The sequence below is a fragment of the Heloderma suspectum genome, chromosome 10 (assembly GCF_057233095.1).
Source record: "Heloderma suspectum isolate Gila_16-S chromosome 10, 16-S_ref, whole genome shotgun sequence".
NCBI classification, from domain to species: domain Eukaryota; kingdom Metazoa; phylum Chordata; class Lepidosauria; order Squamata; family Helodermatidae; genus Heloderma; species Heloderma suspectum.
Window position 1 is genome coordinate 10,119,262 of NC_139467.1, and position 14,041 is coordinate 10,133,302.

Below are 14,041 nucleotides of genomic sequence, written 5' to 3' on the forward strand. Positions count from 1 at the left end.
CACATGACTTTGTGCACTCCAGCATCTGTGTTAGCATCTTTGTTGCGAGCCCTGAGAGGAAGGTGCAGCTGGGGTTAACTGTTCAAGCTAATAGTCTGCGGGAGTGGCTTGGCTAAAACAGCAAAACAGGACCACAAAGAGAGAGCTTTGCTTTACGGAAGTACAACCCTTGCGGGGGAAAACACCATCCTGAGATCAGGGATGCCAAGTTTCTGTTTGTTCAAAGGCTTGACTGGCATCTGCAGCAGCAGTGGAGCTGGACACTGGTGGCAGGGAACAGAAAGACTCCAGAGCTCCGGCTGGGCAGAGACACACCGTACTGCCAAAGTGCCCCCCCCCACACAGGGAAACCCACAAGATGGGCCACACCCCTGGATCTGTTTGGTCCGGGCAGATGCTGCTCTTAGCAGGTGAGAGATCAGGACCCTGGAGTGGGAAGGGGCTACACAGTGAGTAGGGGTGCTTGAGGAATTTAATCTTTCTGCATCCCAGCACGAACTGACCCGATACGCATTGCTGGGACCGTCTACCAGGTTTTGCACGTCTCCAAATCCTGCACTGCAACGCTTGGCACTTTGTTGTATCAAACTATTTCTTTGGTTAATGTATCAAACTGATGTATCAGACTATTTATTTATTTTATTATTTGTTACATTTATATTCTGCCTTTCCTCCATGGAGACCAAGGTGGCATACATGATCCTCCTCATTTTATCCTCACAACAGCCCTGCGAGGTAGGTTAGGCTGAGAGTCAGTGGCTGGCCAAAGTCATAAAGTGAGATTCATGGCTGAGTGGGGACTAGAACCCGGGTCTTCCGAGTCCCGGTCCGTCACGCTAACCATTACACCACACTGGTTTTCTGGGCTACATTTGGAAATGTGTATTTTGGGAATGAATATGTTTGAAATGTATTTTAAAAACATATGTAAAGGCTATTTGGGGGGGGGTCATTTTTATATTGCATACTAATGCAGAAATGGGACAGTGCAGACTTATGGGTGAACACATCTGAAAGGGACACAGATGGGAATTAGATTTACAGTGCAACCCTATGCATGCCTACTCAGAAGAAAGCCCCATTGAGATAAATGGAACTTACTCCCAGGTAAGTGAATACGGGATTGCAGTCTTATTCACCTGTCCCTAATGGTGAGCAGAGACCAAGAAGGGCTGAGAGACTTAGCATGAATGAGGAGTGGGATCATCTCTGGCAGGTCAAGGGATATTTCTTTGTTTGAATATTAATGTTCAGCCCTTCCAGTGCCTATGAACTATTCATGGTGGCTTAAAAGATGTTAAAATGCAGCCAGATGAACTGCATCCTAGAGTAATAAAAGAACTGGCAGAAGAACTCTCAGAGCCACTGTCCATTCTCTTTGAGAAATCATGGCGGATGGGTCAAGTGCCAGATGACTGGAGGAGGGCTAATGTTGTCCCTATCTTCAAAAAGGGTAAAAAGAAGGAACCAACCTGGGAACTACAGACCAGTCAGTCTGACATCAACCCCTGGGAAAATTCTGGATCAGATTATAGAGCAATACATCTGTAAGCACCTTGAAAACTATGCAGTGATTACACGAAGCCAACATGGATTTGTCAAGAACAAATCCTGCCAGATGAATCTGATCTCATTTTTTGATCAAGTCACCTCCCTTGTGGACTGTGGGAATGCTGTAGACATAACATACCTTGACTTCAGCAAAGCTTTCAACAAAGTGCCCCATGCTATCCTGATGAGCAAACTAGCTCAAAGTGGGCTAGATGAAACAACGATCTGGTGGATCCACAGTTGGCTACAGAATCGGACTCAAAGAGTGCTTATCAATGGGACCTTCTCAAACTGGGGAGAGGTAACAAGCGGGGTACCGCAGGGCTCAGTCCTGGGCCCAGTGCTCTTCAACATTTTTATGAATGACTTGGAGGAGGAGGTGCAGGGAATGCTGATCACATTTGCAGATGACACCAAATTGGATGGGATAGCTAATACTTTGGAAGACTGAAACAAAATTCAAAGTGATCTTGGTAGACTGGAGCGCTGGACAGAAAAAAATAGAATGACATTTAATAGGGATAAATGCCAAGTTCTGCACCTAGGAAAAACAAACCAAATGCACAGATACCAGATGGGGGATATGTGGCTCAACAACACTACAAGTGAGAAGGATCTTGGAATTGTGTAGTTCACAAGCTGAATATGAGCCAACAATGAGATGTGGCTGCAAAAAAGGCAAATGCTATTTTGGGCTGCATTCATAGAAGCATCACTTCCAAATCCCAGGACATACTAGTTCCCCTCTACTCAGCACTGGTTAGGCCTCATCTGGAGTACTGTGTCCAGTTCTGGGCACCACACTTTAAGAAGGATGCAGACAAATTGGAGAGGGTTCAGAGGAAGGCAACAAAGATGATCAAGGGACTGGAAACAAAGCCCTATGAAGAGAGACTGAAAGAACTGGGCATGTTTAGCCTTGAGAAGAGAAGACTGAGGGGAGATATGATAGCGCTCTTCAAGTACTTCAAAGGTTGTCACAGAGAGGAAGGCCAGGATCTCTTCTCGATCATCCCAGAGTGCAGGACACGGAATCATGGGCTCAAGTGACAGGAAGCCCAATTCCAGCTGAATGTCGGGAAAAACTTCCTGACTGTTAGACCAAAAGGACAATGGAACCAATTACCTAGGGAGGCGGTGGGCTCTCCCACACTGGAGGCATTCAAGATGAGGCTGGACAGCCATCTGTCAGGGATGCTGTGACTTGGATTCCTGCATTGAGCAGGGGTTGGACTCGATGGCCTTGTAGGCCCTTCCAGCCCTACTTTTCTATGTTTCTATGAAAATAACAATATAACAACCTTAGGAATTCTGAATTCATAAGGATCCGAGCACTTAGCATCAAAAGGCAGGGTGCCCAGGAGAGACCAAAGTATAGTCTGATAGTACTGATTAGCAGCTGCCAGCCTGGTCTGGACCAAGGAGGGGACCAGAGGGGCTTGAGACAATGTAATGGTGCAAGTGCACCATTACAGCCTTGTCTGGAATCACCCAAATGGTTTTGTGACACCTTAAAGACTAGCAAAGCTATTATGGCATTAGCTTCTGTGGACCTTTGGGTTGAAAGTAAGGCCCATCCCTTTCTTTTTCTCCTCTTGCACTGCAGGCTCCATCCTCAGTTCTTGCTTCCTGCTGAGTCGAGCCCAGAGTAGTGCAAAAGAAATCCCTGTCACATGGAATCCACAAAATCCAATAGAAGGGCGGAATGTGACCCTAACTCCAGGAGAAACTCTGGAACACTTAGTTAGTTTCAGCTGGTACCGAGGGAGGACAATTGATTTGGCAAAGTGCATCTTTGTCTATTACCCACCACCGAGTCCTCTAGGGCACATTAATGGAGCTGCTTATACTGGGCGAGAGACAGCAGGTCCTGACTGCTCCCTTCACATCGGGAATGTAACAACAGATGACTCTGGAAACTATGCAGTGACACAAGAAGGACCTCTGACTACAGTGGGATATGCGAACATAGAGGTCTCAGGTATGTTCTCCCCGCCCTGCCCCGCCTTTTAGAGTTTCCATTGGTGGCTTTAGAAGTTTTGACTGCTTTGTCCACCCAGAGCTGGGTCTTTTGCTGTCAGCTAGGGTCATATAGGATCCAGTGTTGCCCTTGTGTGGGCGGACCAGGCCCGCCGGTGGTGACACATGCTTGTCCGCTACTGCTGGCAGCTGGGGTGTAGCGCACCTGGGGGAAAGTGCTGAAAAAAGTGGAAATGCTCATTTCTGGAAGGGGCATGACCTGCCCCTTCCAAAACCAGGGTTTCTGCTGTTTTCAGCACTTGTCCCTGGAAGAGTTATGTTGCTACTGCCAGCAATAGGGGCTGTGTGAGTGCCTCCAGGCCTGGGCCACCCACGCAAGGACAGCATTGGATCCAACCCATAATAACTCTCACATATGGAATGTCATAGCCTTTAAAAAACCATTTTCTTTCTTATCCGATCTCTCTGGGATGCCTCTAGATATCTTCTTCATGGTACATGATGAAGGCTGATCTAGCCATGTCTGAATGTTATTTCTTTATCCTGGAGAACTTGGTCCCAATGATTCAGGAGTTAAGTTCAGACATCCTGGCTCTGCTGCGGCTGTCTGCGGTAACCTTGTCTCTTGCTCTTGGTGTGCATCATGAGCTTAAATTGGGGAGAGGGGACTTTGTTACGTCAGGGGGTGCACCATCTATTGGTGTTGGGCTTGCTCCTCGTTGGATTCTTTGCAACCGTTTTAGAAGTTTGTGCCTACGGGGTGATGAAGGTGGTGGTGGTGAGCAGGAGGAGTATGCAGGGATTTAAATATTTCACCCACTCACTGAGGGTGTATCCCGCTGTCCTTCTGCATGAGTCAGTGCTCTGGGCACACCACTGCTGGGCTTGGTGCAGGTAAGTAATTTTAGAGTCTGGACTGAATGGTCTTGCACACACACACACACCCTTGATGTGTGTTACTTTACTTACTTCAAAATGTGGTCAGCCAGCCCTCGGATGTTTGAGGACCCTGCTAGTCATTCTGCTGGATGGGGCCCAAAGTCATGTCCTGATGGCATGACTGCTTGGGATACTCAATCCCTTCCAATGCAAAGACTCAGCAGAATTGCTCCTACTGGGACGAGGCTGCCTGTTGTATCTCTGCATGAGTCTGGATCTTGACTCTTCTCCCAGTCAGTCTCTGAGGAGGGTGGGGGATTCTGCTGAAGGTCTGCACTGCACAGGGTTGGTCACATTCTTTTTAATCACTCCTGATGCAAAAGACAATGCATAATGCCGCACCCTCAGGAGAGGCTGCCTGGGGTATCTCTCTCTGTGCTCTGGGCTTTCCACTTCCCCATCAGTGGTTCATGCAGAAAGGAGTGCATGAGGTGGGCTTCTCAGAGGATGGATACATTTTGCTCTTACCTAGAAAGTAAGAGCACTCTTTGGGGGAGTGTAAGAGTGACTTCTGCTGCCAGAAATTTGGAAATGCTGTCTTCAAGAGCTTATGCTTTGTTTGCGAACCTGCATGCACATCTTGCAAAATAAACAACAGTTTACTAGCATATGATGGGATGATACAGGATAGTGCAGTAGTAAACAGATGTCTCCAGGCAGCCCTGCATGCCAGAGCAGCTGAACTTCCTTCTTTCAGTTAGGAGGAATATGAGAAATACATTGGTATTCTAACATGAAATAGAGGTGACTCATAAACCACAAATTCTTCAGAGGATATCTTCCTTCTGCTTTCAACTTACTCTGGGTTTGGGATAAATATCTGGCTGAGCTTGCCCAGTTCTTAAGATCTTTGGGAGAGGCCTTTCTTTTGGGATCACCATCTTCAGAGGGCGTTTGGTGGCAGCCTGTTTGGTTGCTACGTGGAAGAGGGCCTTCTCGGTGGCCCCTCCCTGGCTGGGGAACTCCCTGCTGACAGAGACTAGGTTCACGCCCTCTCTGCTGTCCTTCTGGCAGCAGGCAAAAACCACTTTATTCAAACAGGCCTTTGGTGTGTAAGCGGGTCTGTTGAGCTGGATGCTGTTTTACTATTATTGTTATGTTTTTAATTGCTTTTATTGTGTTTTAATGTATTTGCTTATTATTGTTTTTATCAAGTTTTATTAGTGATTGTAAGGCACCTTGCGTGCTCTTTTAGTTAGAAAGGCAGGGTACACATCAAATAAATAAGTCATAAATAAATAAACAAACAAACAAACAAATAAATAATCAACAAACCAGATAGTGTAATAAAGTTTGACTGTATGAATAAAAAGGGCTGTTAACATCTGCTGTTGGCAAGAGCCATGATTTTCTAGCGGTGCAGCATGAAAGCACATAGTGACCTGGTTCACATGATCACCACAGCTTAAACAAGCTACAGTGGCTTGTTTAACCCAAGGCACATGCCGGCACATGCTGGGCACCATTTGCCAAATTAGCAGCCCAGGCACAGGCAGCTTGCCATGTCATCTGAACCCTGACTGAATGGCTTGTTGGAGGGAAAAGCAGCTCTCATATAACTCAACAAGAACCCATAGGTTATTCGAGGGTTGTTTTCCCTTCCAGCAAGCCATAACACCTGGGTTCAGATGACATAACAAGCTGCGTCCAGGTTGGTAATTAAGCAAATTGCTCCCAGCATGCACCAGCACGCAATGCACCTTAAACAAGCTACCATGGCATGTTTAAGCATCAGTGATCATGTAAACTGGGCCAGTGTGGTATTGGGTTGAGAAATCAGCTTCCTGAGAATCCCAGGTTTCATTTAAATAAAGTTTTCTAGTGTTTATAGTTGCAAAGATATGCTTGAATGTGTGTGGAAAATAACCACAGAAGCCAGAGAGGTAGTTGAATGAGATTTCTAGTGGTTGGGGTTGCTGTTCCTCCTGACTATGAAAACCTGAATAGATTTATTCAAAATGCAGTCAATTAGGCAAACATGCATAGTTCATACAGGTCACAGAATTCCACTATTCTTGTTCACAGCACAGATTATCAGTTTGCTTAGCAAAGGGTATCTATCGTGTGAATGTCTTTTGTAGCTGGGTACAAAGACAGTGGACCAACCAGTCCAAGCAGTTCTGCAAAGTCCTGGGCAGCTGTGTGTGTGTGTGGGGGGGCGTTCTCCATGACAACAGAAGGAGAAGCGATTGGTGAATTATCCGGATTTTCCTAGGAAACGGCTTTGGTGCACTTTGGTCTGCACAGGGCTCCACGACTGAGTGCACTGCACCAGCATAAGTCACTTCACAGAACATACTTTCGGGGGGGGGGGATTGGAGTGAACATCATCTGACTGGCAGGGGTTGCTCAACCAATAAGAGAGGCTCCCCCAGTCCAGGCTCTCCCCTGGCCCCTTCTCCGTCTATAAAATCCTGGGAGGTTTTCTCTGTATCTGGACAAAAGCACACTCCTTCTCCTGCCCCCAGCATTAATTACTTCTTTAAAGCACCAAACATTAAAGAACCACAGCTGTAGATCCTCCCCCCCTCTTAAAGCTCCCAAAGCTGCAATCAAGCAGCTACTTTAACTGCTCCCTTACAGCTGGCAAAGCACTTCAGAACCTTTAGGTGACTTAACCCTATGAATACTTGAGGCACCCTGGCTCCAACCAGCCTTTTTTCTAATCCTCTTTCTCCTGAACCTCCCTATGCTGCAAAGGAGCGAAGCTACAAATTAAATCCTTCCAAAAAGAAAGGAAGTAAACATCACAGACAAGCCTCATTGAACATAATGGGAGTCACTTCTGAGTAGACACACATATGTTTGTGGTAGAAAAGACAGGGATAGGAAAGCAGCCCCCTTTCTAACCCAACACTGTGCACAATCGAAGGTGCAAATTAGTTACTTCCCAAAGGCATTAAACCAAACAACAGAGAATCGCAGCTTCAAGACAGTGTTTTATATCCTTTAGGGAATTTCAGTTGAGGGGGATCTCTATAAATTCTGAACTGTGCATTCAGGGGACAAGCCTCGTTGACAACAATGGGAGTTACTTCTGAGTAGCCACTATTTGGTTTGTGCTGGAAAACACAGGACAGGAAACACCTCTTGACCAGGGTCACGGTGAAAGGTACACCCCTGGGCAGGGCTGGCATATCCTAGCTAAATGTGGGATTTGGGGCACACAACAACCATACTACAGAGAACCCAACTTAAGGAAAAGAATTGGACTTAAAGTAGTCTCAGGATATCCAGTTTTTCCACAAAAAGCTCCAGGGTGGCTGTGAGATGGCCATGATATTATGTGCCCCGAATGACCTTGAAGCATAGCCAGCTCACAGCAAATCAACTGTGGAGGCACCCCCACCCCCGGATCCAGGGCTGGTTACCAATTTCCACCAGCCATCAGGTGGTTTCCACCTGAATTGTTGTTGGCCCTTTCTAATGCTGATATTTATTGTATGCCATCCAGAACGTTGTAACATGTATCATCATGTTGTTTCCAGGCAGAGAGCTAAACAGCTGGCTAGCTTGGGGGAAGAGATAGTGGCAGTGATTGTCAAGGAAGGCTGCTTTCTCCATCTGGTATTTCCTTTCTCACTTCTCTCCTGCAACATGCAAACCTTGGTGTTTACCTTGTCTCCCACTCCCCTTGTTCACCTTTCATCCAACCACAATGTTAAATGCCTCATTGCCTGTTCATTCAGAGGTTGGGGTAGCGATGTATTTGTGTCCACCAGCTTCTTTCCCAGAAATACACCCCAAACACTATAATTTTTAGACTGTCAAAAGCCAACATTTGCTAGCAAAGTTCTTTGATCTGCTACTTGGCCAGATGAAAATGTGAATAATTTTGTACTTGGCCAACTGCATATGTCAACTTACATGGGATGCTCCATTATGTTACCAATGTAGTACCTAGCAGCAGAGTGCCACCCCTACCATTAGGGAGAGTGAAGCTTACGCCTCATGCTGAAGGTATTTTGGTGACAAATGAGCAGCTATTTAGATTATTATGACATTCATTATTAATATAATATTTGATGTAGGGGCGGAAGGACAATTTTAGTTTCCTACCACAAGCACTGCAATGCCTTGGACCAGTCCCATGATGGCCACACACACCAGGAAATCATATTCTTAGGAGGTGCAGGAGTCATGGAGACTCCTAAAGGCCTATGGAACCAATTACCTGGGGAGGTGGTGGGCTCTCCCACACTGGAGGCATTCAAGATGAAGCTGAATAGCCACCTGTCAGGGATGCTTTAACTTGGATTCCTGCACTAACTAGGGGGTTGGACTTGATGGTCTTATAGGACCCTTGTTGTTGTTCAGTCGTGTCCGACTCTTCGTGACCCCATGGACCATAGCACGCCAGGCCTTCCTGTCCTGCACTCTCTCCTGGAGCATGCTCAAGTCCATATTCATTGCATCGGTGATGCTATCTAGCCATCTCATCCTCTGCCGTCCCCTTCTCCTTTGGCCTTCAGTCTTTCCCAGCGTCAGGGTCTTTTCCAGAGAGTTTTCTCTTTGCATTAGGTGGCCAAAATATTTCAGCTTCAGCTTCAGTATCTGTCCTTCCAATGAGCACTCAGGGTTGATTTCCTTTAGGATTGACTGATTTGACTTCCTTGCAGTCCAGGGGACTCGTAACAGTCTTCTCCAGCTCCACAGTTCGAAAGCACCCATTCTTCGGTGCTCAGCCTTCCTTATAGTCCAGCTCTCACAGCCATACGTTGTTACTATTCTATGATTCTATGATTTCTACATTCAGCAGAATCAAGTTGAAAAACCTTTCTGGATGGCTTAGTGGGGTCAGATGTAAACTGCTTTGTGGCTTTCTTCCTCCCTCAGGTTACCTGAGTTGATGATAAAATGGTGCCAAAATGTGCCCCACCAACACACATGCACACAGACATTTCCCTCTCAAACACTACAAGCAGAAAGAAAGGCCATGGGGCCAACCCAAAAGCCCCATGGTCCTGGGAACTGCTGAATTCATGGAACAGCTTCATAAAACACGCTCATGTTATGCTTTGGAAATCATTATATCTTTAAGGAACTCCACCAGCAATGAACTGAATAGACCCCTTCCTATGTTAGGTATGTTGGAATAGCAAGAGAAGTGGAACACACCCAAACAGGGTGCAACATAGGGTTAATTTGTCCTTAGAGTTTTAAAGCAGTCATTAGTTGCAATGCTGTCTATTCATAACTCAGTAAAGTTTTTCAAGCCCTTCACTTCCTAGATTTATTCTGCTTTATTCAGCCACTTCTGCTAGTAAGGGAATGACCTAAAGGTGGTGTTCCTTAAAGGCCACACTTGATAGAACCTTGCTGAGAAGTGGAGGCCATGAGGACTCAGGAAGAATGACCTTCTTTCTATTTTGTGTGCAGAAATGCTCTCCAGGCCAATTCTATCACCTGACAAAATCAGGACGCTAGAGAACGAGACTGTCATCTTGCACTGTAAAACTTCCAACAACTCCAGGGTCATCGTCTCCTGGTTGAAGGATGGTAAACCTGTCCCAGATATGGCAGGACTATCTGACCTGAACCAAACCCTCACCCTACCTGGCATCACCAGAGATGATGCAGGGAACTATGCATGTGTGGCCAGCAACCTTGTCAGCAGCAATTCAAGCAACTCAGCTAACATAGTTGTGGCATGTGAGTAATTCCAGTTTGACTACACCTTTCCTCTTGCCTTTGCTGCAGGTGTGTGGCAGGAAGGGTGTTAATGGGAGAGGCTGGAGCTCACACCTGCTGGGAGCCTGCAAGACCCTTGATGTATGGAGGTGTGCTAATGGTGGCACTTCAGTGGTAACCAAAAGCCACTCCACAGATGCCCAAGGGAGCTTGCTTCTTTATTCATAAAATCATGCATTCCAAAACTGAGCCCCAATGTTGAAAACAGCTTCCAGAACTACACCTCAGTGAACCCTGTCTCAGATTAAGCCCTGTTCCTGTGTCCAAGGTTGTCAGGTCTTTTGCTGGCCTAGAAACAGTGAGCATAAGAAGAGCCATGCTGGGCCAGACCAAAGGCCCATCTGGGCAAGCATTCTGTTCCCACAGTGGCCAAACAGATGCCCCAACAGGAAGCCCACTACAGGAGGGACATGAGTTCAATAGCACTCGTGTTCCCCAGCAACTGGTACAGAGAGGCATACAGCCTCTGTTACTGGAGATAATGTAACCTGCCTGTTGGGTGGTGCATAGCAGCTGTGCACAACAGGGTCAAGAACTCCTCTCTTGTTTCCACCCCTTCGCCCTGATTCTACTTCGTTTCCTCTCCAGATGGGCCTTATGAGGTTCATCTGAACCAATCAGGAACCGTATCAATGCAACTTGGTTCCAATTTGGCTCTGCTGTGTACTGTGGACTCCTTCCCTCTGGAGTTTCGGTGGCTTTTCAATAATACTGATCAGAATGTGGCAAAAGATACCTTCAGTGTTCACTTGAACGCCTGGGAAGATGAAGGGAATTACACCTGCCAGGCTTACCACACCGAGACCAATCGCACTGCCTCAGACTCTGTCATTGTGAAGTTGACAAACAAGGGTGAGTCTCCAGGACTGACAACCCATCCCGTGTTTGCCTCTGATTCTGCCAATATTTGGAATCCCCCAGTCCCACCTGGTTCTGGTTATGCAGGGAAGCGGCCAATCTGGGCTGGAGGCAGTATTTGAGGATGCAACTCACTTTTGGGGGCACAGTCTTGTTTAGGGTTGGCCCATTTTCTGCCCCTGCTCTTGTGCCTTTAACTGTGCCTAACGTGCAGCAATTTAGCAGGAGAAGCTTTCCCCCAACATTGCATCTCCATGGTAGGATAGGAAATACTTTACCTGCTGATTTTTTGTGAGTCAGGCTCTGGTTAAAGTAATAATAATAAAAAGGGGGACCATTTCTATCCTTGAATCCTCTTAACCCTGGAAATCAGCTGGTCCCGGAAAGCCAATCCAATGCCACATCTCACTACAAAGCTTCCAGATCTGCCTCACACAACATCACTCTGTTCCTGAGGGAGGCCGTCTCTATGGGTTTGCCCACCCTTCTGGCCACCTCCCAGTACCAGGACCTGAGCACCTGACAATGAGTGCACTGGAGATGTTGCTGAGGCTTGTATTTCTGGGCTTCAAATTAAAGGTTTCAGGGGCTCATAATGCTCGCCTCAAATAGGTTTGGACTACTGTAATGCTCTCTACATGGGGATGCCCTTGAAAACTGCTCTGAAACTTCAACTGGTCAGACTGGGAGCATTTGAGTGTCATTTTTGGTAGACAGGCGGGGTACAAATCAAATCAAATAAATTACAGCCTCCAAATTTCTTTGACTCTGGTTTTAATCCAAACTGAAGATAATTCTCCTTCTCACTCTCATCAGTCCTCTCTTTCTGCCCCCACCCCTTCTCTCCCACCACACAACTGGCTGGTCCTTGCAGTCTGGTGGCAGGCAAGAGGGAGGGAAGAAAGTCTCCCCACTGTGACACCAAGAAAATGTCATTTTCCCCAGGGCTACTATGAGTCCAGCAGCCCCTGGGGAAACTGTATTTCCCAGGTGCTACTTGCACCTGGCATGCTGAATAGCAGCACTTCAAGCACCAGAAAATGGAGTGGAGTCTTCCTACAACCAGTTAAGTGGGGTGGGAGGCAAAAGAGGAGGGGGTTTGGAGGGGGAGAGGCTTGTGGAGGAATAGGGAAGAGTATCAGAGTATGATAGATCTGGGGATTGCATTCCAATAAATTCAGATTAGCTTTGAATTATGTTGACCTCTTCCCAACTCTCTTGGGGAAATTGCTTATTTCTGAGTGAAACCGGAAAGAGTTCACCCATTCCTAGAACTAACTAGCAGAGATGGTTCTATTCCATCCATGTCCCTGTATATCAAAGCTTTATATCAGTATATCCATCATGCCTGGATACTCCTCCAGCTGAGAGCTCCCCTCCCTCTGTCAATCAGCTGTCACTGATGAGGATGTCAGAGAGAGAGGAAACAGCAGCCCTTCCACTGTGTCCATGACCTGCTGGACTTAGAATCTAGTCCTGAATTCACTTTTTCTTACTCCTTCCTAATCCCCTTTCCTTTTGTGTTGTGTCTTTTAGATTGTAAGCCTGCAGGCAGGCACCATCTTATTTCTTATCTTTGTAAACCATGTTGGGGGCCTTTTTGGCTGAAGGGCAGGATAAAAATGCTATAAATAAATAACTAAATATGATATACTTTCCTCCATTCATCCAAAGACCCCTAACACTTTTGAAAAGAGATGACAAACCACATTAATGGGGACTGATCAGTGGTTAATGACAGCATCATCTAGTCTCTAAAAATATGCTTTGCTCTTCAGCTCCTTCTCTTTCCAGTCCTGCACACTTGGAGGCTGGAGCCATTGCTGGGATTGTTATTGGGTCCTTAGCTGTGATGCTGGCATTGGCTGGAACCCTGCTCTGCTTCTTTCTCCGTGAGTAAGACACTGGAAGCTGACAGCTCAAACTCCTGGGTTCTGTTCCCAGCTACAGGGCAGGAATGGCAACTAATCACCCCATCGTCAGAGTGCCATGTCTTCTACTCCAGTCATATCCACACCTTCACTTTATGAGAATATTCCCCCTTCTGGAGAGGTGAGGTCTGGGGTGAGTGATTCAAATTATTTCCACTGCTGCGTGTTATCTAACATTTATTTTCAGCATTGATGCTGAATTCAGTGTTCTTAAGAATGTATAAGAGATCTAAGGTCCCTACCCCAGATAATTCATTGTCTAGTTTAGATGGGTAAAACAATGGTGTGTGGAAAGGACTAAGGATTGACAAATAAGCAATGAGGACAGGGTAGAGGGTGGTGGGACCAACACCTACATTGATGTTTACCAAGGACTTTGGGAACATGAAGCTGGTCAGGTTAAGTTGATCACACTTCCCAAAAAAACTATCAGTATCACACTAATTGTGACAGACCCTTACTTCTGATATACATCCACATTACCCTCTAGAGCATCTGCTGGGCAACCTGAATGGTTTTATCTAGGCTTATTCTACCATAATCCCCCTTTTTGAATAGGTTGACTGGGTCCAACCACCTTGGGCTTTTCATATGTAAGTTTACAGTCATTAAGAAGGTGGGTCCAGCCACTAGGTAATTTTCTGATTTGCTGACTAAACCACTGCCATTAGAAATGGAGGCTACTGCATTATTGGACAAACCAACTATCAGTGCCTGCAAAGGGACTGGCTTTTACTGAACTGAGATCCCCATAAAAAGAAAGATTCACTCAGTCCTTCTAGAGCTTTCCATATCCCATCTGACAGAAAGCTAGATGCTCTCTCTCTCTGACCACCTTCTCTGTAATAAATTTACAGAGAAATAAATAATTTCTGTAATAAATATTACAGAAATAAATATTACAGAAATAAATATAAATATTACAGAAATAAATTTATTACATAAATATGTAATAAATATTCTGTAATAAATATTACACCTTCTCTGTAATAAATTTGACATAAGCTCTGGGATCCAAGAGTCTACTCATGTAGGTAATATGACTAGAATTGTTCCCTCACTGCTCAGAAACCTCCAGACTTGGAGACTTT

General features: G+C 46.0%; 1 protein-coding gene across 1 annotated transcript; it reads left to right on the forward strand.

The window, feature by feature from the left end:
* The first annotated feature begins 265 nt into the window (after positions 1 to 265).
* On the forward strand, positions 266 to 13,049 carry LOC146337648 (cell adhesion molecule CEACAM20-like). The gene is made up of 5 exons (XM_084816293.1): positions 266 to 410; positions 9,850 to 10,122; positions 10,750 to 11,013; positions 12,798 to 12,911; positions 12,964 to 13,049. Exons 1-5 carry the CDS (start codon positions 359 to 361, stop codon positions 13,047 to 13,049), a joined length of 789 nt encoding a protein of 262 aa, XP_084672419.1. The 5' UTR covers positions 266 to 358.
* Positions 13,050 to 14,041: the final 992 nt, after the last annotated feature.

What these genes read in the sequence shown, in the direction of transcription:
- LOC146337648 (XM_084816293.1), top strand. Translation starts at nt 359, where the DNA reads ATGGGCCACACCCCTGGATCTGTTTGGTCCGGGCAGATGCTGCTCTTA. An exon ending in GCAGATGCTGCTCTTAGCAG is followed by an intron (nt 411 to 9,849) that starts GTGAGAGATCAG and finishes TTTTGTGTGCAG; the next exon opens with AAATGCTCTCCAGGCCAATT. An exon ending in TGTGAAGTTGACAAACAAGG is followed by an intron (nt 11,014 to 12,797) that starts GTGAGTCTCCAG and finishes TTTGCTCTTCAG; the next exon opens with CTCCTTCTCTTTCCAGTCCT.